Source organism: Drosophila suzukii, chromosome 3 (genome assembly GCF_043229965.1).
Source record: "Drosophila suzukii chromosome 3, CBGP_Dsuzu_IsoJpt1.0, whole genome shotgun sequence".
In the NCBI taxonomy this organism is placed as follows: domain Eukaryota; kingdom Metazoa; phylum Arthropoda; class Insecta; order Diptera; family Drosophilidae; genus Drosophila; species Drosophila suzukii.
The window spans coordinates 78,517,960-78,542,551 of record NC_092082.1 but is presented as its reverse complement, the minus strand read 5'-3'; the positions used below and the strand labels follow the sequence as shown (position 1 = coordinate 78,542,551).

The 24,592-nt window shown below is 43.3% G+C and overlaps 5 protein-coding genes across 7 annotated transcripts in view; 2 read left to right on the top strand and 3 right to left on the bottom strand.

Moving 5' to 3' along the window:
* Ace (Acetylcholine esterase) overlaps window positions 1-8,396 on the bottom strand; it is a 39,606-nt gene extending 31,210 nt beyond the window's left edge. Inside the window, exons 1-2 of one of the 2 annotated variants that reach the window (XM_070996527.1) lie at window positions 8,226-8,396; window positions 7,933-8,037 (exon numbers count right to left, since the gene is read on the bottom strand). The gene's annotated coding sequence lies outside the window, so the exon portion shown is untranslated. Of the gene's footprint in view, window positions 1-7,932; window positions 8,053-8,225 lie in introns of those variants that run through there. The other variant, XM_070996526.1, reaches the window with a different exon arrangement.
* Window positions 8,397-10,568: 2,172 nt separating this feature from the next.
* On the top strand, window positions 10,569-12,421 carry LOC108020237 (uncharacterized). The gene is made up of 3 exons (XM_017088358.4): window positions 10,569-10,723; window positions 11,825-11,990; window positions 12,231-12,421. The coding sequence occupies exons 2-3, from the start codon at window positions 11,862-11,864 to the stop codon at window positions 12,312-12,314; spliced, it is 213 nt and encodes a 70-aa protein (XP_016943847.2). The 5' UTR covers window positions 10,569-10,723; window positions 11,825-11,861; the 3' UTR covers window positions 12,315-12,421.
* A 453-nt stretch (window positions 12,422-12,874) lies between these two features.
* Window positions 12,875-14,263, bottom strand: Ravus (ravus). The gene is made up of 2 exons (XM_017088353.4): window positions 14,105-14,263; window positions 12,875-14,046 (listed from the first exon to the last, which is right to left on the bottom strand). The coding sequence occupies exons 1-2, from the start codon at window positions 14,134-14,136 to the stop codon at window positions 12,993-12,995; spliced, it is 1,086 nt and encodes a 361-aa protein (XP_016943842.4). The 5' UTR covers window positions 14,137-14,263; the 3' UTR covers window positions 12,875-12,992.
* A 377-nt stretch (window positions 14,264-14,640) lies between these two features.
* Window positions 14,641-20,113, top strand: Su(var)3-7 (Suppressor of variegation 3-7). 2 transcript variants are annotated; one of them, XM_017088363.4, is made up of 5 exons: window positions 14,641-15,588; window positions 16,334-16,918; window positions 17,005-17,391; window positions 17,472-18,491; window positions 18,570-20,113. In XM_017088363.4, the coding sequence occupies exons 1-5, from the start codon at window positions 14,804-14,806 to the stop codon at window positions 19,714-19,716; spliced, it is 3,924 nt and encodes a 1,307-aa protein (XP_016943852.4). In that variant the 5' UTR covers window positions 14,641-14,803; the 3' UTR covers window positions 19,717-20,113. The 2 variants fall into 2 exon arrangements, with proteins under 2 accessions (XP_016943852.4, XP_016943850.4); XM_017088361.4 differs by having other exon boundaries at window positions 14,642-15,588; window positions 16,328-16,918.
* TBC1D5 (TBC1 domain family member 5) lies at window positions 19,746-23,166 on the bottom strand. Its single transcript, XM_017088365.4, has 6 exons — window positions 22,281-23,166; window positions 22,128-22,224; window positions 21,926-22,068; window positions 21,399-21,541; window positions 20,989-21,341; window positions 19,746-20,714 (listed from the first exon to the last, which is right to left on the bottom strand). Exons 1-6 carry the CDS (start codon window positions 22,997-22,999, stop codon window positions 20,205-20,207), a joined length of 1,965 nt encoding a protein of 654 aa, XP_016943854.4. The 5' UTR covers window positions 23,000-23,166; the 3' UTR covers window positions 19,746-20,204.
* Between the last annotated feature and the right edge of the window lie 1,426 nt (window positions 23,167-24,592).

Sequence of the window (24,592 nt, the reverse complement as noted above, 5' to 3'; positions counted from 1 at the left end):
AAGATTGAGAGCCAGAGTAGGCAGCCGGTAGCGCTTAGTTTTTTATTGCATGGCGCCGCATGTGGCGGCTGCGGCGATTGAAGTGACCCCCTCTGGGGGGAGGGGCAGTGGGTGGCGAGTGGGCGTAGGCGGAGGGGGTGGCAGTTGGTTGGGAGTGGGTGGCGCCGGCAGTACGTCCGGTGCACGAGTTTGGCTTTAGTGGCTCTCGCCCGTCACCGGGGCTCGTTAACGCTGAGACGCTCAATTTAGCGCGACTTATTCAGGTTGGCGCTCCGCTGGCCTCCGGTTGCCTCCGCTTGCGCCCGTGTGACTGACCTTGATGATATCACCGCAGCCACGTCGTCGTGGCCATCGTCATCCCAGGCAGCAGTTCCCCTCCTGCCTCTGCTCCTGCTCCCCTGCCAATACCATGCCCACATGGAGAAATTCGTAGAAACATTTCACTTCCGTTAAAATATATCAATTCCATTTTCAAAAGCACCCAAAATTCTTATTGAAAAATTATATTATTATTATTATTATTATTAACAGCTAAACGAAAATTATAAATCCGCGATTAGCTTAATGATTAAAGCTATAGCAACTAAGGCCTTAAGCTTTAAAAAATTATAAAAAATTATCTTTACTTAGAAAGAACATCTATTGAGTTCTTTAGATAACATAAGTATTAGATTTTTTTTTGACAATTGTAATCGGAGAATTGATGGAAGGTCAGGAGATTCATTTTATCAGTTTTAGTCATTTTTTAGTACTTAATATTACTTGTTTGTTCGGTAATACTATTTTGGATACTCATTATGAGACTACTGATTGGGGATCAAGAGATTCTGGTGATCTGTTATGCTCTTTTTTTAATTTGAAATGTTATGAATATTAAATCTTTAGGTTTACCTATATTTCTTGGAAAGAATTTAATATCTTGAAAATCATGATCTTTTTTAATGGATCCGTTCTTTGTTTTTCCTTAGCCTAGTATCCGATTGCTCATCAATATTCTACTTTTTTTCCGTGCCTTCCAAGACATGTGCGAATCCCTCTCGGGCGGGCTCCCAACTCACACGACACTCACCCTCGAGCCCACACGCCCACGCCCCCTGCCCCTCTCCCTGTTCCTCCCCCTGCCCCTGCCCTTGGTGTCGATGTCTTGGGTTCCTCGGCTTGGTTTACCCGTGGGTGTGCTGCACTTAAAGCCGAAATAAAAAATCAATAATCGGGGAATGACAAGTCAACAGCCAACAGCAGCTGAGCTGAACTCAGGCGGAGCCGCCATTTCTGACTGCTCCTGCCTCCTGCCTTCGACACAAAAAAAAAAAGAAACAGGGGACATGTCTGTGTGTATGTTTTTGGGGCAAAAGTTGTATATTAAGTAACCTGAGCGAGTTGGGGAGTCCCCGGGACACGTACTCGGCACACGACCCAAAAACGTGCACCGCAGGTCTCGACTCGAATTTATGGCAGTTTCGCTCCATATTTATGTGTTTTTCAGCTTGCACTTGGTTATGAAATATATAGAGTCGTTAACCTAGAGAGAATGCAAAACCCTCTGAAGATGCGGAACGCCAAGAGATGGAGTGGCAGCAGCAGATGAAATACGATTTGGTAATGGAATTTTAAAGAGGGCAAGTAGAAGATAAATAACCTCAAGCGAACGAAAGTCATATTTTATGTGTGTAGGCTATTAATATTATATTTTTCCAAACTATCAATGGCTTGAAAATGTTTATCATAATATAAACAGATATAAATATTAAAATCAAACCTCTCAATTTAAATAATATCTATATTGAACATTACTTTACACACACTTTGGTAAAATATCAATAATCCTATTGAACATCAAGTATACGCCATGTGTTCGCTCTCTCTCGCCTAAATGATTATGAGTACTCAACATCCAATCCCCGATGACCGGTCCTTTCCGATCCCTTTGTCCCTTTTCAACTGATGATGCTGTAAAATGTCAAATGTGAGTGCTGCTTTCATATGAAATGACGCAAGAAATGAAAGCGTTCGCCTTTGGGGCGCCACTGGGAAAGGGCAACCATCCATCTGCCACAGCTGCCACAGAAGTGACGTCACGGCCATAAAGGCCTGCATATCTAGCAACATATATGTGTACGAGTATTTCCTGACCACAAAATCCCGAGCCAGAAAACCCAGTAGAATAGCAATTTACCTGAGGCGGGTTAATTAAACGCATGGAACGTCGTGAGCAACCCGAATACGTAGTGAATGTGCAACGTCCTGCCGCAACTTTGACTCAATTTGCGCCATTCAAGCCATTCAGGGCATATAATGCAATCGGGGTGCATCCATCAACAACACGCATCAACGGACCCACAAAAACAGAGGCTACACAGAGTCAACAATCAATATTGTGGCCTGCGATGCCTGCGATGATAACAGACCCCTTCGCCGGCTCCCCCGATAATTATGCTCGTAAGAGCGTAAGAGTTTTAATTGGGCTGCTTATTACAATAATCAGAGCACCGCCCGTCGGGGCATAGAAAGTGGCGCTGGGGCCCCGGGATCCCAAGCACATTATATATATATGTACATATCATATTGGGCGTGTGCGCTCGTGTGCACTTGCCTGAGTTATTCAATTTATGGCATATCAGCCAAATTGCAGCCACAGCAACAATTACAATTTACAGCAATCACACGTCGGCAACAGCACAAACAATATGCGAAAAATTAAGTGGAAATTAAATTGAATTTTAATTGGGCAACGCATCAATAATTTGTAATTTGTTACAATAATTACACAGTTATTTAATATTTATGTTGACTCGCCGCCTGTCAATTAGTCTGGCTCATGCAATTAGGGTTGATTAAAAAATTATATTTTTCTGCTAAGTACACAAATATGTACATGCACTTAAGCGGAAAAAATCAAATTAATATATATTGGTTTCCTGATTAAACAACAAATATTCAGTCAACCCATTAATTATGATTAAAATGTGATTGCGGTCTGACGTATTAATTCATTTAATTATTTTCCTTTGCTGCGTTTGATAAAAAGTTAAACTAAATTAATGGCTTCGAATATTGATGTATTAAAGTGGAATTAATTCGGTTTCCCATAACATGAAAGAGATTCGTTTTTGTGGTTACCAGTTTAGCAATTATATGACCAAATTGTTTTGGTTTTCCTCTTTAATGAACTTTCATTTCCAGTTTATTATATCATTATATCAATAATATATGATTTATAGATTTACTAAATTTAGAAGTTCTCAAATATTGCCTTTACCTAAAACATTTAAAAGGGATCGAGAATCCGTGGGTCCCGAGTACTTTTCAAATCGCTCACGCAATTCAACTTTAATCTCTGCCCGTTAAAGCAAAGCCAAAGTTGGTAGCACCGGCGATTACAACGGCAGAAACCTCGGTGAGCGATTTACAGGCAAAGCCGGGCGAACACAATCACACTGAAATCGCGCATACGCCGCGTATTCCCCAAGAAACAGCAGAACTTCGCATTTGTTTGCCTTTGAGTGGCACATGCGCCACACTTGGCACTTGCTTTTATTTTACCCTGGGTTACTTTTAATGCCCAGAGCACCAGGGCTAACACACACACACCGGCTAACGCAGACAGACACACACATCAAGCGGCTTATTCCCAGTACACGTCACGGTCTGTGTGTGTATGCTTATAAGTGATTATCTGCCTGTAAAAATGGCGCAGAAAGTAGGAGCTTATAGTCCCATCCACTGATGCGCATTTCAGTCCGCAAAAGGGGTTATAAAAACACTTTAAACTTCGTTATTTAGCGGGAATATTATTGAATATTGACTAAATTTTATGGAATTTATATTAAAATTTATTATGGAATTTATATGGGACTAGCATGGCTTTAAAAGTTTATAGTTCTATTTGAAATATCCAAAAGGACAGATTTAAAAATGAAAACTTAGAAATAGAATTGGAAACTTAAGTAAGAACTTTAGTTTAATAACTGACAAAGGATACCACACACAAGTTGTTATTATTATCAAGAAACTTTAAATCAGTTTAATACTTTATTAAAAGTTATAGTAAAAAACAGAATAAAACAGCTATAAAGTTAGGCACCCATTTCTTATCGCATTACACCATGCCATGTTGCTGCAACCGATTCTCCTGCGTAAAACCAATAAAATCTAATGAGACTGCAGCAGACAACAAATCGCGTTATTATCGCCGGGCAATGGCCAAGAGGGAAACACCAACATTCAGGAGCCAGAACCACAGGAAAACTCATAAAAGTAGCTAAAGCACAGACAAGTAAAAGGATCGCATAAAACTAATGTTAAACAATTCCCTGCTGCCCCTGAGTTTTGTATCTTTTGTCTGGGGCCCTCTGTCTGTTTTCTGTTTTATTTTTTTTTTTTTGGTTCCGTTTGTGTTGCGTGAGTCTCCTTGGATTGGTTTGGTTTGGTTGGGTTCAATTCGGTAGCTGGGTCTGTCATCGCCCATCGTCATCGCCGGACCCTCAAGACAATGATGGCTCGCCCAAAGCCCCCGAGGATATGCAATAAAATTGCGTTTTAATGCTGCTCCAACGGACGAGCAACGACCCATTTACCAAGTGCTTGTCTTCGTGCGAGTCCAGACACACTCCTCCTTGGAATACCCAAGTTTTAGAGGATTAGGTTACCAACAGCTGAAAATATTTATTTAAGCCTGGTTTGTAAAGATTTATTACTTTTAGGATAAAATGAAATGAAACCATTTTAAAAATGGAATCAAAACCATTCCCTAACCGAAAAATTAATGGTTTGTTATTGTTAAAAGGCAATAAATCAAAGTTTATAATGTAATTAAAACTTTTAAATACATAGATATACAGAAATCTTAAATACCTTTACTTCTTATAACGACTATAAATCCTGAAAACATACATTTTCAGAACTTTGTGCCTTATAAATCCTAAGTCAAAAGGACTTTCTTTCACACAAGAAATTTGGGATACCAAACTTTTTCTTTGGCCTTCTCTCAGCTCGACATTCAATATTCATATTAGCCGAGGGTATAAAACTGTCCCCTTTGTTTCAATTTTATTACTGGCTTTTTATGCTCGCCTGTTTGTTTGTCCTTCGCATTGTTTTATGGAATTTTATTTGCATATTTTCGCGTGTTACCCGCTTGGTACACGAATACAAGTATTTTATGAGTTTGTCGATTCGCCGTGAAATGCAGAAGGAGCAAAGTGGAAAAGCGTTGCACTCCCCACGGGCTGCAGGGAAACTCCAATTCCTTGGTGCCGAATGGGAAAATGCTGCCTGCCAGTTGGCTTTTAGCTCTCAGCGTTCAGCAAAATATATGAGGAAAAATTCAGGTAATATATATACAAAAAAAATAGGAATGGAAGCCAGAAAGCAAACGAAAAAAGTGTAAAACAATTCTCAAGTGTTTCACGCTTTAAGCCTCGCGCCTTTTCTTTGTTTGCCCTCTGTGTGTTTGGTGTTTTGTGCTCGGTCTTTATGTTTGCAAAGCCCTCGGAACGTTATTTCGAGTCAAAGAACCGCGTCGGAGTTCCCACGCCAGGCGGTTTCCTTTGTGATTTAATCATTTTTTTGCAACTGATTCAATTAACTTAAACATCTCATGCCAGAGAGTTTCAGTGCTAGGCACAGGGAAATTGCACTTTCCCTCGGCATTGGAGAATTGCAGGCCTGTTTATGGGGTGCATTGTGCGTCGAATTGATGGATTCGGTTGGATAATGGATAACCACTGAAAAACGGAAGTCCGCAGCAGCGGCATCCAATTATATTTAATTCCTGAAGGCAAACAAATGACAAATTGAATTAATGGCATTTAAATGCGTGTTGGAATTGTTAAGCAATGGCTGATTGCGAATTGGAAAGTGCAATGTTTGCCCGGAATTAACCTATGTTTGTAATAATACAATACTACTATGAAAAAACTGCAGTTTATTTAAAAAAGAATTATCAGTCATTATAAAAAAAATGTATCTTAACAAATTAAAGCTATGTTTTCGGTAACAAACTATTAAAAACTGGGCCAGGGTTTTTCTACGAAGAAAGGAAAACAAGTAGCGAATTTCATCAAAATATTTTAAAACTGATGTCATACTCAATCGGAAAAACGAACCAGTATTTTATATGAGCCGTTTATAAAAATAAATGTACAGAAAAAATATTTCATTCTACTTTTCGGTAAAAAATAGTATAACAAAATATTTATTTTACGACAATTGCAAAAGCGAAAAAGTACCAAGAATAACTTGTGTACCAAAATATAAAAAAGATTTTTTTATTAAATTTACAATCAAAACGAACCAACATTCGTGTAGATTGTGAACGAAAAACGTGTAACAAAACATATAATAATTGTGTAATAAAAGCGCATATATGCAACATAAATCTCAATCAAGAATGCAGTTCACAGACCCATAAAAAGGAACCATAACAACCATATCAGACACCCACAGCCCAGCAAACTAGTTGGTCGCATTCGCGCTATCCCATGGATGCATGGATACAAATGTATCTTTGGCGGCGGTATGTAAATAGTTCCCCAGCCAAAAAAAGATAAAACCCAACATCGAATACGGAATAGGTCTGAAACTAAACTGAGCCCAGCACGCAATCGCACCAATCTGGACAACTAATCAGCGTTTGTACCTAATAAGCCGCCGGTTGATGATGACGCGATGATCATGGGATAATGACGATGATGCTGCATGATATGTGCGGATTACGCTGGATAGTATATAGTGTGTAGTGTGTAGTGGTCGGTGTATAGTGCACGGCGTGTGTTTGGGTTAAGTGTGATAAATCGACAGTTGAATTAAGCGACATGTGGGCGACTGGGAGGGAATGCGAGTGTGTGCCTTGGAGAATCAAGCAAAATATTTACACACACACGAATTAAGCGAACTCACGCACTCGGGTACACAGTAATGCACTGAAAAAATAAATGGCATATCATAAAAAAAAGTTATAAATGTACATCTAATTTATGGACATCTTAAAAATTTTTTTTTTTTAAATATTCCCTTTAAATACCAGGAAATATTTTGAAAAGCCTTAAAAAATAATTTTCCATCAGTATTCTTAAAAGGTATTCCAATGTTTTCAATTGTCTTGGTCATTGTAACAGATGATATTATCTTTCCTATGAACCGTCTTACTCTATAAGAAATGGGTACCTTAAAGACAGCTGACATTTTCATGATTTTTCCTCTGTGTGGCGTCGAGTGAAAGAATAAAGTAAAAGTGTCTTTTCATCAGAATTTTAAATGTGCTCGCCCTCGATGTGAGTTGCCAAAAAGTGTGTATAAGTTTGTGTATGAGAGTGGGTACAGGTGTGCGCGTGAGCCGACCGAGCGGAAGTTATAGAGCCTACGTGCCCCACAAAAATCCAAAAAAAAAAAATAATTTCGCTTTCGTTTAGGGAAATGGCGGGGTGGCGGACATTGGGACAGCCCCCGTCGATAAAACACCAATACCAGTGACCAGGTCCTCGTATGTAAACAGACAAATTATGAATTTGTAAGACTCTCTCCCATTTCCCGGGTGTCCTGTTTTTCCCCTGTATCTGTCTCCCTTTTGTGTGAGTGTGTGTGTGTGCTGAAGACTTCACGGATCACGGAGCTCATCAAAAATCGTTAAATGCTAAAGTCGAACAAGAAATTCCACAACCAAAACAATACTTCTCGGGGGAGGTTCCATTTTGCTTTCGACTTATTACAAAAATTGAATTTTTTGAGTCATAAAGTGTTATATTATGACAACAAAGGGGATTATTAAATACAATTCATTATAGGCCACTAGGTAGAGGGGTAATTAATCATATTGGGGTGATTTAACACACCATTTAAAGGTTTTACTAATTGTATTTAAAATTTATGGGAAAGTTAAAAGCAAATTAGCAATTACAAGAGTTTGGTATTTTTTGGAGATTAAAGACTCACCTTTTTGTGTGCTGAAAATTCTTTCCTTGGCCGCTCACTGCATGTCTCTCCTTACGATGGTTCTTTAAAAACTTCTCCAAACCTCCGATTTACTGATTTTCCAAACTGTAAATAAATTGGCACCAAAACTTCACTTTATCACACACAAAATCTGGCCAATGAATATCCTTTTCTGGCCGTGTTATGCCATATGCATGCCAGTGTATGTGTGTGTTTGCTTGAAAGAGCTGGCTTAAAGACAGAAAGCGAGGGGCTTTTCCCTGTGAAAATGAATAGTCTGCCTTTGTGTTTACTTTGGGCCGTTGTCTTCTTTTTATCTAGCCTATTTAAGCTGTTTTTCTGGCTTCTTTTTTGGGTTTATTTGGCGCACTGAGTTGAGAACTAGTGTGGCGTAGACCGCTCGATCCGCTGGACTCCGAAAACGTGTCAGCCGTTCAAAACACGACGATGTCTCTAGCTAAACTGAAGCCAAATGGCATCGCAATGCGTTCTTTAAACTGTTCGAAAAACACAAACACTCACACACCCACACACACTCAAGCTAAGCGCGGAAAAACGGTAAAGGCTTTTCCGCTCTCTCTCACTCTCTCCGTGTCGCCAAAATAGCGGGACTGCTAGGCTTTCACTCTCTCTGTCCGCAGCTTTCGAGCGACTGTTATACCCTCTCTCTCTTTATTTTTGGCCTGAAGCTTTAGCTTGTTTTTGTTCGCAATCAAAATCGAAAACTTTTGGCCTGCGACACTTTGCCGCATTTGTTGTTGCTCTGGCGAACCGTACGAAATTTCATTATCTCAAGTGGCCGCTTTGTTTGTTTTTTTGAGAGGCTATCAACTGGGAAAATGTTGTTGTTCCTAATTGCTAATTAGCGTTAAGCAAATTAAAGAGATTACGATTTTTTTTAGAATTTGCATTAAACTGTTTTGGTTTGTTTTCTTGAAACAACCGAAAATCGATCGCACACGTTTCAAGTCCGTAACACACACACACAGCCTGCTCTCTCTTTTGCTCTCTCTCACACACACATAGCTATGCAGCTGTTTTGAGCCGCAAAGTATGCTACACATTTTGGCCAAGATTTCAAAACTCTTTTTAAACCGATAAAAGTCTGGAAAATGTTGTATTTTACAATTTATTAATTTTTTTATTAGTTATTGTTATATATATTTTTCCTTTACATATTCCTTCGTTCTTAACCGGAAGAAAATCGGAACCAGCGTGACCGACGACTCGCAACAGAATGCGGAGAATCGGAGAAAACAGCAGCCGACCACAACAACAGCTGCAAAATGCGGCGTCGGCGTCCGGGATGAAAAACTTTTTGGCCACGCTCACACACACACCTGTGCAAATGGAAATGGAAATGGGAAATTTGATATGAAAACATTGACAAGCAGCCGCATAAAGCTTTTAGCCTTCAGCTGTGTGCACACAGTTGTTGTTGGTGTATAACAGTTTAGCATTTTCGGCTGGTCTGATGGAAATCCTTCTTGCGGCCAAGAGCTTTCCCAAAACGAAGCTGAGGTTGGCCAACTTTTTATTCTTAGCTTCGATTGATTGTTGGCCGGGAAACGGAATGCGGCATTGGGTAATATAAGCGCTAAAAGGCGTAAACGGAATGGCCAAACGTTCGACAGATAAATTCAGCTGATAAGGGTATTCACAGTGTGGTATCTCACACACCACAAACATTGTTAATAAATATGCAATTTATATAACGATATATTATTTTATAACAGTTATAAATAAATTTAAATATCATATATAAATACAAATTTAAAAAAAAAATTATAAAGCAAACAAGCGTAAGTATTAAAAGCCATAAATATATCTCTTGAATTCTAAAAAAATATAAAGTGCTATATTTTGGCGGTTTCAACCATACAAACATCGGGTCTATACATTTATTCTTAGTTAATATGTGGCAAATTAAAAGAATTTTGTTTCCGTAGTAACTTAGTAAAGGTGTGTACTAAGAACTGATTTTGGACTGATGCAATCCACTTGCAACAAATAGTAATGGTTGCTGAGACACCAAGAGAATTATATTTTTTCTTAGTAATCGAAACTTAAAAAAGTATAATTTTATTTAATTCGTAAAGAAATAACTTTTTTATTTTTTCCAACATGTCAAACTTACAAATCGGTCCTCGCTGGCAAAAGCTTTTTTATCAAGCTTTCATACGAAACTCTGCTGCGGAGGCGACAGGTGACAACCCTGCCTGCAGTTTACCATGCAACTTGTTGCGCCGGTTTTCGATTCTCACTCTTCATTCCATCTCGAATTCTGGAATCCCCCCGGACGAATTTCTAATTAAATTTAAAAATTATAAAATTCTTGTTTATCAAGCTTTCATTCGAAGATCTGCGGGGAGGCGACAGGTGACAACCCTGACCATGCAACATGTTGCGCAGAGAGCGATCTTACTGACATTAACGGTTTACGGCTTTACGTTTGCTGACACTTACGTCTTACGTTGTGTTTGTGTCTTGTTGTGCGACAGGTCACAGCCTTGGCCATGCAACTTGTTGCGCCGGTTTTCGAATCGCTCGTTTCGCTCTCTCTCCGCTTTTCCCGGCGAGCAGAGAGCGATCTTGCATCTCCCTTTTTTTACTGACACCTTACGTGGCCTTACGTTTGCTGACCTTACGTTGTGTTGTTGTGCTTATGTGCGACAAGTGGCAACCCTGCCTGCAGTGGGCCATGCAACTTGTTGCGCCGGTTTTCGATACTCATTTCAATTTCATTTCTCGAATCCCCCGGACGTCGACCTCCGACACGATCTACTACTTGGTTTGTTATTGTTTGCTTTGCCTCTCTGGCCTGTACTTGCGCTGTTAAGTTGTTTTCGATTCTACGTGGGTGCGCGGTATAAAGTATTTATAAGATATTTACGCATAGTACGTACGCCTATTAATTGGCACATACTTCAGATTCAGCTGGTCTAATTAATTAATTGTGCCAACCGGTTGTCGGCGATCTGCAATTGTTTTTATGAGTCGGGGATGACTTAAGACGACACACCCGTAAAGTAGTACTTACTACAAATTAGCATAATGACGGCATTTGTTTTGAGGGGTCTGTAATCAGCACTTGATCGTGGAATTCGGTTCGAAATCTGCGGTCGAGGTCTTGGCCTTACACTTCCACAGGTGGCTCTTTTTGGGCATAATCAGTTTTGACGTCAGTGTTTCTAAATTCAGTTCCAAAACCTAACCAAATCGGTCGTTTGCATGTTTGTCACGACTCAAAAGTGAAATCTAAATGCAGAAGAAAGCCATTCAAATGCAGTTTGGATAGTAAAACCTGAATGTGTGCATATCTTAATAATATTCAACGAAAGTTACGTATTAGGTTTTGGAGAAAGCTCTATATTTTAAAATTTAAAAACTAAACCTTTATAAGGGCACGAAATAGTATATTACACTTCGGCACATCTTTTTAAACATTGAACAGGACTAATTATGAATGCATATGACTAAAAACTATTTATAAATGAGTTGAGTTTTCAGAGTCAAATGGGGTTTATTGGAGGACTTACTCGACTGTATAGATATGGCATTCGTTATCTAAAATTGCGACATTGACAGAGTTATGTTAAATATAAATTACGTCACGTTTTATTAATTAAATTAGGTATATTATGGACGCGTGCTAAAGTATACATACGCGATATACTTTGTTAGCTTTAAATAGCGTGTTATACTACGAATTCCACATGTGCTTTTTAATAACAAATCCACCCAATTTATCAAAAGGTTGTTCTGTACGGTCGTGTTCTTTCCGAAGTCTTAAAATTTTAATGGGATCTGCTCTATTAAGACGGGGCCTGATAAGCTTCGTTCTTTCGCCCACCCACTAAACAAGAACCCTTGTATTTATCTTATCGCGCAGCTGGAATAGCTCTGAACAAACAACACAACTCATCACGATGCCCAATCCACTGTGGTTCATCTTCTGGCTGCTGGTCTTCTGGTTCGTCTCTTTCTTCGTGGCATTCTTCTGCGCCTTCTTCTACATTTGGGTTTACGCATTTGCCTCCTGCGTTCCCGCCCTGACGGTAAGTGGTTATGTTATATGGGTTTTAAGGGGAGAAGTTTATAACGGGGTTGAGTCAATTACTTTACCAGCTAGTTCTATGAGGCACCTTCCTTATCGGCCCGTTCAGATTTTTAGCCCATTAGTCATTTCTGGCACTTATCATACCTGGGCTTATGGGCAACACCTATATCTGGAACCGATTTCGGACCCACTCCCTAAAAACATACAGCTAACCAATTCGTTTTGTTACCATTTGCAGGGCATATCGGAAATTCTACTTCAGGGAGTGCAATTTCCGTTCTACTGTGGAAAAGCCATGCTGGAGGGCAAGGCAGCCTTCTAGGAAGAATCCTTCCTTCTTAACAATAAACTAAGTGCCTTACTTATAACTCTTGTTTTCGATCATTTTTACAATTTACAAATAAAGATTTACTAACTGATATTTATAAATCCTCTTGCGCTTTATTATATTTCTTTAACGTGACCCTAACTGATCATCAAATAGATATTCCTTGGGGTAATTGGTTACTTTGCACACATAAATCACGTATCTGCACTATTGGGAAATTTCCCTGATGATACATTGAAAATCGTTCGATAAACTCCTTATCTTTACAACGGTAATTCGTATCACTTTACCAGGTCTTGTGAATTGCCTTGTTATTTCATTGTGATAAATTTAGATATGTATTACAATGATTGATTTAAAGAAAGTATATTTAATGAAAAATTCACAACCTAACGGCAATGTCACAACACAGCCTTTTTTAAATTTAGAATTTGGTAAGAAATTGTTGAAATTGAAGGATAAACGAAATAGTTTCCAATTCTGCTTAAATTTTTATTTTAATTAGTATTCTTATAACACCAGCAGTGTTATCCAAACAATAATTATCGAAAAAGTACAACAACTAATTAATAATTTTATTAAAGAAAATCATTTAACAAAATGTAAACATAAAAAAACTAGATATTCTAATTCGTCAACTTGAGCCCGGTTTAAAACCTTTTTCACTTCTGATCACTTCGTGGTGGAGGCCACCGTGGCGTTCTGTTGACCACTGCCGGGCGCTTCGGTTGCTCCGGATGCTGAGCTTCCGGCGAGATCAAGACCCTGAGGTCCGGCGGACTGAGAAGACGCCTCCTGCTCGCCGAGGGCGCGCAGTTCCAGCTCCCCGATAAGCTGCATTACTCGTATTTTACCCTCGGTGGCCAGTTTGGGCGGTAGACTCTTGACGGTGGCGCATATGCTGTCGAAGAAGAGTTCCAGGGAGTCGCGCGGCGGCGTTATGGGCGACATTTGCTGCAGCTGATAGGACTGCAGCTGGCGGGCGGCGTAGGAGGGTGTGGTATGTATGGGCGTAATAGTGGCCTTGGAACTAATCTCCTGGGCTTGGCAAACCCCACTGGGCGGAGTACTCGGAGCGGGCACTTTCTTAATGGTAATTCTGCAGGACGGAGCTGCTGTTGGTGCCGTGGAAGAGGTGGGATAGGAGGAGGAGCTAGTGGACGGAACACTCGCAGGCAACTCGTTGATGGTCACGTGGAGTGGCAGATAGTCCAGCATGCCGGAATGCTGTGAGTCCGTCTCCGAAATGCGACGCTGCTGCTTGATGGCGGGCTCCGTTTCGAGATCGTTTTGGGCCTCCAGTTCCTGGGGCTGCTCGTCATCCTCCTCGCAATCCGCCTCCGTTTCGTCCGCTTCGCCCTCCTCCTCCTCGGTCTCGTCGTCTGGAGGATCTGTTCCGTATGGCAGCAGACCCTCCTCGTCCTCGTTGTACTCCCACTTCATCACGCCTGCACCAGAACCCTCCGCCTCCGTATGGTTTTCCTTGACCGGCAACGCTTTTCTTTGGGCATTTTCCGAGTGCTTTATGCTGCCCTCGTGCTTGCCCAGATCCGATCTCTTGCAGCTGAGCCGGCACTCGCAGACCGCGCAGAATACAAAGTGAGGATCCGTTTCATCCGGGAGCAGCCACGGATATATTGCCTGGTACTCGGGCTTCGTCTTGGGTCGCGGGTATTTCAGCAGGGCGCATGGCCGGCGTGGCCTGTACTCGGAGCGTAGGGCATCTCTGTGGGATATACATTCGGTTAGCTATAACCCCCGGTCTGGTGCACAGCAATACTTACAGTTTTTCCTGAGTTAACTGGAGGTTCGACATTTGGACTCGCTTTTCCAAAATATAAACAAAATCAAGTGCGGTATGACCGTGCTGCAGTTGACCCGCAAATGCCAAAAAACGCGTTTGGCGCCTTTTTTCTTAATTTTAATTTGATTACAAGATAAATAAATTTATGCATAAGGTAAAACTATACATTAAATATATGCATATATGCACTCCAGAAAGTATAAAAATAAAATACAATTAAAATGCAGCATTTAGTTCTTTAAGTTCATTATTACAAAGGCAGTTGATATAAATTATAAACTACTTTTTTTTCTAAGGATTGTCGTACGTGCTTGATCATGGAAGTGAAGACATATATTTATATTCGTTTTTCAAATTGATTTGGAAATCTAATATGATATTTAGTTATTAAAGTAAAATCCTCGCTCGATCGTCAGTGGTGATCTAGTGTAAACGATCACTTTCGCGACAATGAGTGTAGAACCGCCATTTCAGTTCTTGGTATTTTTGCGCGGGTTCGCCACCCGCCGGTTTGATGCACCCGAGCGGTCACACTTAACTGCGACTCCAAGTTCGAGATTTCGCTTGCAATTTTCCTTATTTGTTTTAAGTTTTTTCGACGCATGCTGTGATATCTTTTGACAACTGGCAAAGAGATCTGCAAAGTGCCTGGACAAGCAGCGATCTGGAGCACCCGGCGATGGATCAGGACAATAGCGCGCAGGCGAAAAATTTCGAAGGTTCAGGGGACGCCGGTCTCAAAATGGCGTCTGCGAATTCCGAACCATTGGCGTCGGCAACTCACGAGCTGAAAATAATGGATGTCGAGGGAGGTGCGGTGGTGGCGGTGGATCCCGTCGAGGAACCGGAAGCGGCCATGGTCATCCTGGTGGACGACGAAGAGGGCGAGGCGGTGATGGATGTGGATGAGGTCGAACAGCCGATGCTGGATGACCCGGGCCTTGAGGATGTGGACGACGACCATGTTCCCATGGTGGCGGAACTGCAGTCCGCGCTGAATAACCCAGATGACAAGCCGGAAAGCGAGGATCCCCTCCTGGAAGATCCGGATCGAGAGCCTGACACCATGTCCACCAAGACAGAACCTTCGAGCGATGCGGAGAGCAATCACTCGTATCACGATCCCATGGGCCTGCTGGAGCGAATCGACAACCAGGACGGGGGAGACAGCCAGGATGATGACGAGGACTTCAGTGTGGACGAGGGCAGCACTGGTGGCGGCAATGGATCGACGCGCCGAAAAATGCCCCGTGCGCAGCGCTGGCTTATCTGGATGAAGCGATGGCCCTGGATCCTTCACGAGCCCACCGACGGCACCTTCGCCTTCTGTCTCTATTGCAACATGAACATTAACGTGAACAATCGATCCAGGCACATCAACCAGCACAACATGTCGCTCTATCACCAGGAACGCGAAGCCAACTACCTGGCCTTCAAGAAGAGCGAGGAGCAGACTCGGGGAGCGTGAGTACTAGCTTAGATCAGAAGATTATAACTACAACCTGGGTTTAAACGAGTCCTTATTATCCCTTGTCTCTAGTCAAAAGATTTAACAGACCAGTACATATTAATTTAGAAGATTACAACCTGTTGAATATCATATTGCTGAAAGTGCCTATAGAAAATTGTATCGTCGCACTTTTTTTTTAAGTACAACTAAGAACCGTATATGGATGCCTTAAAGAAAAAAAACTTTTGTTCCCCAAAGACCAATTTTTTTCAAAATTTTGTTTACAAAATGCACTTAAAATTTCAAAGTGGAGGTCACATTTCTGCAAACTATATTATTATAAGTGCACCATACTTGACTTCATAGTCTTGGACGCGGCCATACAAACAAAAGTACAAGTTAACTCTTGTCAGCAATTTGTAATTGATAAAAAAACTGATACATTGTGCCTCAATTAATTACAGTTAATCTGCACAATATTTAAAGAGCCTTTAATTTTAATTAAAATATAAGCGCAGTACACCAACTCTCATTCAGCCAAGCACTAAGTTGCCTACGTGTCTTATTTGTTGAACACAAAGTGCAGTGTTTTAGTATGTAGTTACAAATGCAACCAGTTATACAAAGTTCGTTTTTACATACAATTTTTTTAAGAGGATGTCCTAGATCAGTTAGAATATTCTACAAAATTTATAAAATGTAAAAATCATGTGCTGTCACTAACCATGCCCATTGACTTCCGGTTTCCCGTAGAACCAGTGATAACGAGGTGAAGCACGAGTTCGGCACCAAGAGCTATGTGACCGCCATGAAACAGAAGCGAGTCTCTGAGATCGAGGCCTTCAACAACTTCAACTGGTTGCGCTGGCTTCGCTGGCATCCTTGGCTGGAACGCGCTCAGCCCGGTGGAACCATTGGCATGTGTCGCGTCTGCAACGTGCGCATGAACGTGGAGTTCGTCTATCTGCGCAAGCGTCACGAAACCACCAAGGGTCACATGGAGGCGCTGCGCAACCAGGAAGCCGAGAAGCCGAGTCGAAAGCGAAAGAGGAGCAAGAGCACAAGCGAATCCACAGGTGTCGAGGAGGAAGTTGAGCCGGAGAAAGAGAAGGAATCTGAGCCAGAGCCGGAGCCGGAGGAGGCACAGGACACCGCCGTAGTGATGATGAACGGCGATATAAACGCTGACGAGGATCCCAGCAAGTGGTGTGAGCTGATTCCGGACACAAATCCGCAGCAGTGCCGATGCACGCTCTGCGACTGCACAATGGCGATCACTAGCTATCTTCGGCACTGCAAAACCAGGCTGCACTGCCAAAAGCAATTGGCACCCGCCGAGAAGGGGTGGGTATTGTCTTGACAGAAAGCGAAAACTATTATAAACATTCTTAATTAATTTGGTTAATTAATGGTTAATTTGTGCACTCTAGTTCCCCAGATGTCCGCGGCATTTGGGCTGTGTTTGCCGAGCTGCATCCCTGGTTGATTGCCGATCCCGATGACCCTAGTATTAGCTACTGCAGCGTCTGCCGCAAGCGCTTTATGTATGGAAACTCCGAGATCAAGCGCAAGAACCACGAGAAGTCCGAAAAGCATACTTCGGCAGTGGCCGCCGCGAAGGCAGTTATCGAAGCTGGATTGGCTGAGGCCAAACAGAAGGAGAACGAGAACGAAGACGATGCCGAAGCAGAAGGCGAGGAAGCTGAGGAGGAGGTGCCCGCTAGTGAGCGACCCCAGTCGGAGGTTCGATCGGACAGCGACGGTACCGAAGACAATGACGATGACAATTGGTCGGAAACACAGAATGGCGGAAAGGGGTAGGTCCTCTATAAACATTTAATGATTTTTACTCAATTTAATAACAAATAACCAAAAATAATCTTCTAAATTATCCCAGTGTCGCTGCCAAAACCGCTAACGAGCCCAGAAAGGCCAAGGCCCGCGCAGGTGTGCGCTTTTATCCGTGGCTCTGCTACTCTAAGGATCGCAAGACCCAGATTTGCAAGTTCTGCCGCGTTCGCTTCCACAACGAATCAGCAAAGGCTCGACACGAGTACAGTGCCCGGCATGTGAAGCTTTTAAAGCAGTTCAAGGCGCGCCAAGCAAAACAGCCACAGGGCTCAATGAAGCAGACTAGAAATAAGCGACAGGAAGAGGAAGAGGCACAGGTGGCACCGGAGCAAGAAGAGGAAGAAGAAGAGGAGGAGGAGGAGGAGGAGGAGCAGGAAGAAGAGGACGATCAGGAAGATGAAGAGGAGCAGAGCAACACAGATTCTGGCACAGTGCTGACAAGAAAGGCGGCTCGACCAGCCTCCAAACTCTTCCTCAAGCCCATTCCGGCAACCATGAAGGGCAAGGTAATGGTGTGGAAGGGCCGCTTCCCGTGGCTCTCCTACAAAAAGAGCGAGCAACGTGGGAACTATGCCTGGTGCAAGCTCTGCGAGGTGTCCCTTTACCTGCCCTCCTCCAAGTGGGCCTCCAAGCATCAGAGAACTTCCCGACACATTCGCCTCCGCATCGACCGGAAGAAGAATGGTGGCAAACCACCGGCAGCATCTGCGGCCAAGAGCCCGGCTGAAATCTCTGCCGTTGTGGCCACAGCTTCGGCTTTGGCCAGCGGCGAGGCTAGACAGAAGGCGGCCATGGCAGAGCTGCAGGCCAAGTATAGCTGGCTGGATCCTGACGCCAATGACGAGAACCACTGCCACTGCCGTGTTTGCGATACCCGGCTGCCGATAAAGGTCTTCTATTTGCGCCAGCACGACGCTTCGCGCAAGCACGCCGATAGTGTGGAGCGGCTTCGGGCCACCTCCGCCGCTGCCGCCGGTGCACCATCCGTTAGCACCACTTCCACCGTTGAGGCGGAAAGGCAGGAGTCTGGCCTGGACAAGGAGAGCGACGGCGACATGAGCGTTAGGTACGTTGTAGTTGTCTTCTTAATATCAATTAGTGGCGTTCCAATGCCAAAATTATTATTCACTATATTTACTTGTAGATCCGATGGAAGCATCGGGGAGCCACCAGCAAAGCGATCCCGACGCTCAATGGAGGTTCGTCGCCTACTACGCGCACTTCGCGACTCGGTGGGCAAGCGGCAGGAGGAGCGCTCCCAGATGGACATGGCCAAGGACATGATATGCTCCTCGTTCGATATTGTTTCGCGCCTACGAACTCTGGAGCGGGAGTCGGCCACTCATGTCGATTCCACGGCGCAGGCGCCGGCGATGAAGGTGGCACCAGTCCAGCCACCAGAGCCCCGTCATGTTTTAGATCTCTTCTTCGATAGCATTGCGCCGACCATGAAGGCCCTTCCGGCAGATTTAGCTGCAGAGGGCAAGGCCAAAATCATGCAGCTCGTGTGTGGCTTGGAAGTTCGAGCCATGCAAAGAAATTCGGCAACCTCCACTGCAGTCGCAGCTTCTTCCACATCGTCTTCTACAGCTAGTGCAGCTGCTCCACTTATAACTTCCCCAGCACCTGCTCCTGCTCCGGTTTCCGCTTCTGCTCCCACTGCTTCTGTTTCGGCTCCTCCTTCAGCTCCTCCTTCAGCTCCTCCTTCTATTTCGACTCCCCCAGTTTCGGCTCCCGCTGTTCCCGCTGCTCCTGCTGAAGTAGAATTGCATTCCAATGTTATCACCATCGACGATGACAACACTGTTCAGACCAATAACAACGAAGTGGAACCCGTTCAGAAAAAGTCGGTAGGCGGAACTTCCTCTACCCAAGTGACCATCAACGGAAGTCAAAAAGACCTGCCGGAGAATATACGACGGATCTTAAGTTCCTCCCAAATGCAGGTGACCAACCGCTACGACACGGATGCCGTGCGCTGTGTCCCGCTGGACAAGTTAACAACACAGAGTCGGATCAACGGGAACGGGCGACTCAGTCAAGGGGGCTCTTCAGAAGCCCCATCCACCCCCCAGGCGGATCTTATTACCAATGGAAATACTCTGGCCATGCTCAGGCAGATACGGGTAAACAATAACAGCAGTTCCAAGATGATCACCATTACCAAGGCACCCATGCATCAGCCGCAAGCAAACTTAACATCGACCCCAATTATGCGAGGTGGTCCGAACAGCAACGGCGCCCAGATGGCAACGTTCCGGTCTCTGGTAAACCATAACCGTAGGCCATAAAGCTCCATAGAAGTAAGCATCATACATAGTTATAGTGTTTTGTCATCGTCATTTATTTAAATATTCGCCTCAATCAGTTAATATTGTATGTTAAAGATGAATACTTGCAAGCAAGATAATTATTTCCAAATAAGATTGACCGATCCTGATGAGGTGCGAGGACAAAGGATTTCATTTCATTATCATAAGCACAACGTTTTTACATTAGCCACCTGAAAAATGAATCTGTTTTTTCCCGAAAGATGCACGTTTATAACGACGTTTTGTCCCGGAACCTTTTTTCTGCACCAGTAAAATATATTTTTTTTGTTTAAGCACATTATAAATTGGATTGATTTAAGGTTAACAGACTTTTCAAAGTCATACCCAAATATATATAAACTGTATGGTCTTTTAATTATACTCTTCAATTATTCTGAATCAGCCACTTTGTGGTTGCTCCATTTAAGTCTAAATTCAAGTTCAGTCGTTAGAAGATAATCTTGCGATCAGCTCAATTCGTTTTGATGTCGCTGCTGAGGCTCAGCAGCTGGCAATCCGTTTTGGAGCACCGCATTTCCCGGTCTTTCATCGCTAGTTATCGTAGACAGCTCGATTTCTTTTAGTTCTCCAAGGAGACGTCGCATAGAGCTGTGCATAAAGGCGTTCTCGGGCATCTGATAGGCTCCAGGTGGAGAAGGCACGATTGGTGCAGTCGTGGGAGTGGAAGCGGGCGTTGTCTTCGTCGGCATGCTGTTCCTGTTCAGCTGCTTCTGCTCATTGGCCTCCAGAGCTTGGTCGATCGGCGCAGATCGCGCGTGCAGCGGGAACATAAACTTAACGTCCAGAAAGCTGCAAAGTTCCTCGATCCCGTCCAGCGTCCGGCTAAGCTCCTCGTTGCCATTCGCCTGCTTTCCCACATGATGACGCACTGTGCCCAAGTAATTCTGCAACTTGCTCCGAGCTATCTTGATTACTGTTTGGGCATTCTTCAGCTCCAATCGGAGTAGCTCAGGACTCTGGAATATGAAAGTAGAATAAAATTGAGGCGTTTTGTTACATTAATCGTGTTCTGTTATTTTCCTTTACGAAATTTTAATGTATTTAGATTAAGTATAACATTTAGTTTAAGCTACATCTTAAAATTAGTTAACTTTACTGTTATGAGTTAAATGCGAATAAAAATTTTAAAAAAGAACCAGGGGAATCTTTTTGATTAACAAAAAAATGGTAAAACAAACTTTTCTCATTATGTAGTAACTCAAAATTGTACTAAACCCTATTTACACTTACATTTTCCAAATATCCGTCCATAGCCACGCGGTGGGTGTCGTGCAGTTTGGCCAAAGCCGAAGAATCCTCCGCATTGCGCTCCTGCATGAAGGTGATCTGCCGATCGATCTGGCTGCCACTAGTGGCCACCGATGAGGTTTCCGAAGCGGTTCTTGGGCGATGACCCGCAGGAGGAGGCACTTCCTTGCCCGTAGAGCTGTTGGCGAAGGACACACAGGTGAAGGCATTCGCGGGATAGTCAAACTGCTTGGGGTTGAGCATGAACAGAGCATGTCGCAGCACCAGATGTACGTCCACATTGCCCGGATAGCGCATTAGATATGTCAACGATGTGGTATAGTCGCTTAGGAGCACTGAAATCGGAATTTGTTATAATTTCAGAGCGGGAAGCACCAGAAGGGAATACCCACGTTTATCACGGATGTGGACCAACATGGCCACCAGAATGTAGTTGGGCAGGTCGAAGCGATCGCTGTCCGCGAAGATGGCATCCCAGAGCAGCAGAAGGTCCAGTAGCATGAACTCTCTTCCAAAGAGAAGTCGCAGCCATCGACTATGGAAATGGTAAAATTTGTGATTTCAATAATTGTTATAAGAGTGTGAATCAAAGCGAATGCTCAGTAAATTGTTGCCAGTAAAGATTGGGTGTGTAATTCCCCTATAAATTTGATTTGTTTACGGCTACATAGTTATCGTATGTAGGTCTTTAAATATTAGTAAATGACATCATCATCCGTCTATATGGACATAAAATTGTGGTATAATTATATTTATGCTTTGCAATTTCATGGAGCTATTATTAAATTAACCCAAGATCCCCAGAATTTCTATAGTAAATATTCAATTTTAAACTAAAATCGAATTCAAGCATAGCGTTTTTTTTGAAAAAAACTCAGTTCCCAACAAATGGAACCCCCATATCTCATTTCCAACTCACATGCCGAATATGTGCAGCGGGATTTCCATCTTTTGGAGATAGTGGTGCAAATGCTGGTCCTGCTTGGCGAGTATTTTGTCCCGTATGAAGTTCAGCTGGCCGATAACCTCTGCCTCCGACGGCGTCCCATTGTCCCCGGGGCTCTGAAAGAGGAATGGGTAGCGATAAGGGCTGGTTGCTGCACCCGCAAACTGCGACGCACCTCGGCTCGCTGCTCGATGTGGCCACCGGGTGTGGAGACCAGATTCGAGACGCGATAGTATGACTCCACGGAGGCCATGAGGCGGGAGAACAATGAGCTGTGAGAAACGCATACGATAAGATATGGGCATTACAAATTGCTTGTATTACATACTAGGTATCCGCCTCCAGGTAGGCGGGATCCAGCACATCCAGCAGCGTGGGATTGATGTCCGTCTTGGCCAGCTCGCTGAAGTGCAGCAATGACTGGTGATCGCTGTAAACCACAAAGATGATGGGCGCCAGGATTTCGTGCATTCCCTGGCGATAGCACATGTAAGGATGCTCCCTGGCATAGTAGAATAGTATGTTCACCATGGCGTTCTGCACCAGTGGCTTGCGGAAGAAGTCGACGCCCGGAAAGGTGCGCACCACATCCTGCCGGATGACGGCGAACAGTTCCTGGTCGCTGAAGTACTGGTTCCAGACGCTTTGCGTGGACTGCGACAGCGGATCATCGTTGCAGTCCACTTCCAGTTGGTGGGGATTCCGGACGTAGTCCGACCGGAACTTGTCGTATCTCACTCGCTGCTGAAGCCGCTGGCTGACCCAGCTCCTGTGCTCCGAGGTCAGGACGCGCAGCAGGAGGGCCCAGTGGACGCTCCGGAATTTGGACATCTTGAGGTCGCCGGCGAATGCCGCCTGCCGGAGGCTTTCCGGCTCCGCATCGAGGTTCTCCAGCAGCAGTTGCCACTCCTGCCGGTAGCGCTCCACGGAGTTCATGGCTCTCGATTCCGGAATCACCTGAATTTCACCCCTTCCCGGAAGGTACTCCCCACTTTCCTTTACCGCCGATCCGTTCAGTGTGATGGCCTCTATGCCCCAAACGGTCATCGCTCGTCGCTGGCTGAGGACTAAATGCAGGCGGTCATCCGCTCCGTTGCCATGTCCACACTCAGTTCAGCTGCAAGGGGGGTGGCGCCAAATGGAACACAAACAAGGGGGATTTTGCGAAGAAAGTGGATCCAATTCCAATTGGAGATAACGCACAATGTGACCGCCGAGCGGCCATTGAAATATACCATCCGCTGCAACTCGTGTCAATATACCAAAACTTTCCTTGTCGTTTTACAAAAATACCGTAAAGTAACGGAATTTCAATTTTTAATTTATTCAAAGTTTGAATTTCAAGGTAATACTTTCTTTTGATTATTTACAGCTTCAGAAGGGTTATTTACAACATTTGAGGGAAAATCTTGCTGATTTTAGAATAATTATAAAAGTTTAATAAAATGTAAAGTCATAGCCTGTGTTAGAGGCTTGAAGTTTTACCACAAAGAAGATTACATTTTCTAATGTTTAAAGAACAGGTCTGTTCAAGTGTCCTGATATAACATTTGTGCTATCCATATTCATTAAAAAAGGTTGAAAAAGAAGGTTAAACTAATATAAGGAAAAGAATCGGAGCTTCAGATAATACACTTACGCAACCATTATTTAATTTCGGGGGAGTACACAGCCGTGTTGTTTTTTTTTAAACATAAATTTTGAATTGAATGGTATAATAGCAGTATACTGCTTATAAGCTCCAAACGATTGCTTGATATTTAACCAGAATATATCATTAGAAACGTTTTGTGCCGAATCATCGTGTCAATAAATGTTGCCAATGTTGTATTCAGAGGAGAATAAATAAATGAATGTTCAACCAAATTAATGTTTACACAGTCAAGCTTCTTAAGCTGTAAATTTCCAGTATCAGAGAAAAAATCCCATAAAAGTTAGTGGTTTTAAACTCGCATCTACTTACGCGTTCTGCTTCACGTATGTAGTGTTTATCAAATCTCTCAATTCAGGTCAATGCTTGTCGCTATAATATGCAACAATTAATAAATGATAATGCCAACTAGTCGGCAGCGAAGCGGATCCAACCAGGAAATAGAAGACAATAACGAAATGCGAAGATCTCGGACACTCGGATCGTATCGAATCGTTTTGGCTGGGCAGAAGTTTGGCCCCTTGCTATGCTAAATGCAAATAAAATAAGCAACCAACCAACATCTCTGCTAATGGCCACTAAAGTTTTCTATTTTTGATTGTGTGCCGTGCCGGTGCCATGACATGCCGGTCAATGTCGTTTTTTGATCTAGTCTTGAGTAATTTTTCTAATCTCTTTGGGGCTTAAACGTGAACGATCGTTGGCTTTGACCCAATGACTGAATGCCGAATGTCTGCGGTGGGTGGATGGGCTGCAAGATTGATGGGTTGGTGGGTTACTGGGTGGTTCGGTGGTCTCTCAAGTGTGTCCTGGGTAATAATAATGGGTTCAAGTACTTCCATCAGATTTATGCGTTCAATATTCTTCAGGCATGAGTCCATAACTTTGGGAAACAGAATATAAATGCAGTACTCAACTGCATGCTAATCACTACCTTACCACATTGTAGAGTACCAATAAAACCAATAAAGTGCAGTCTTTATATCGCA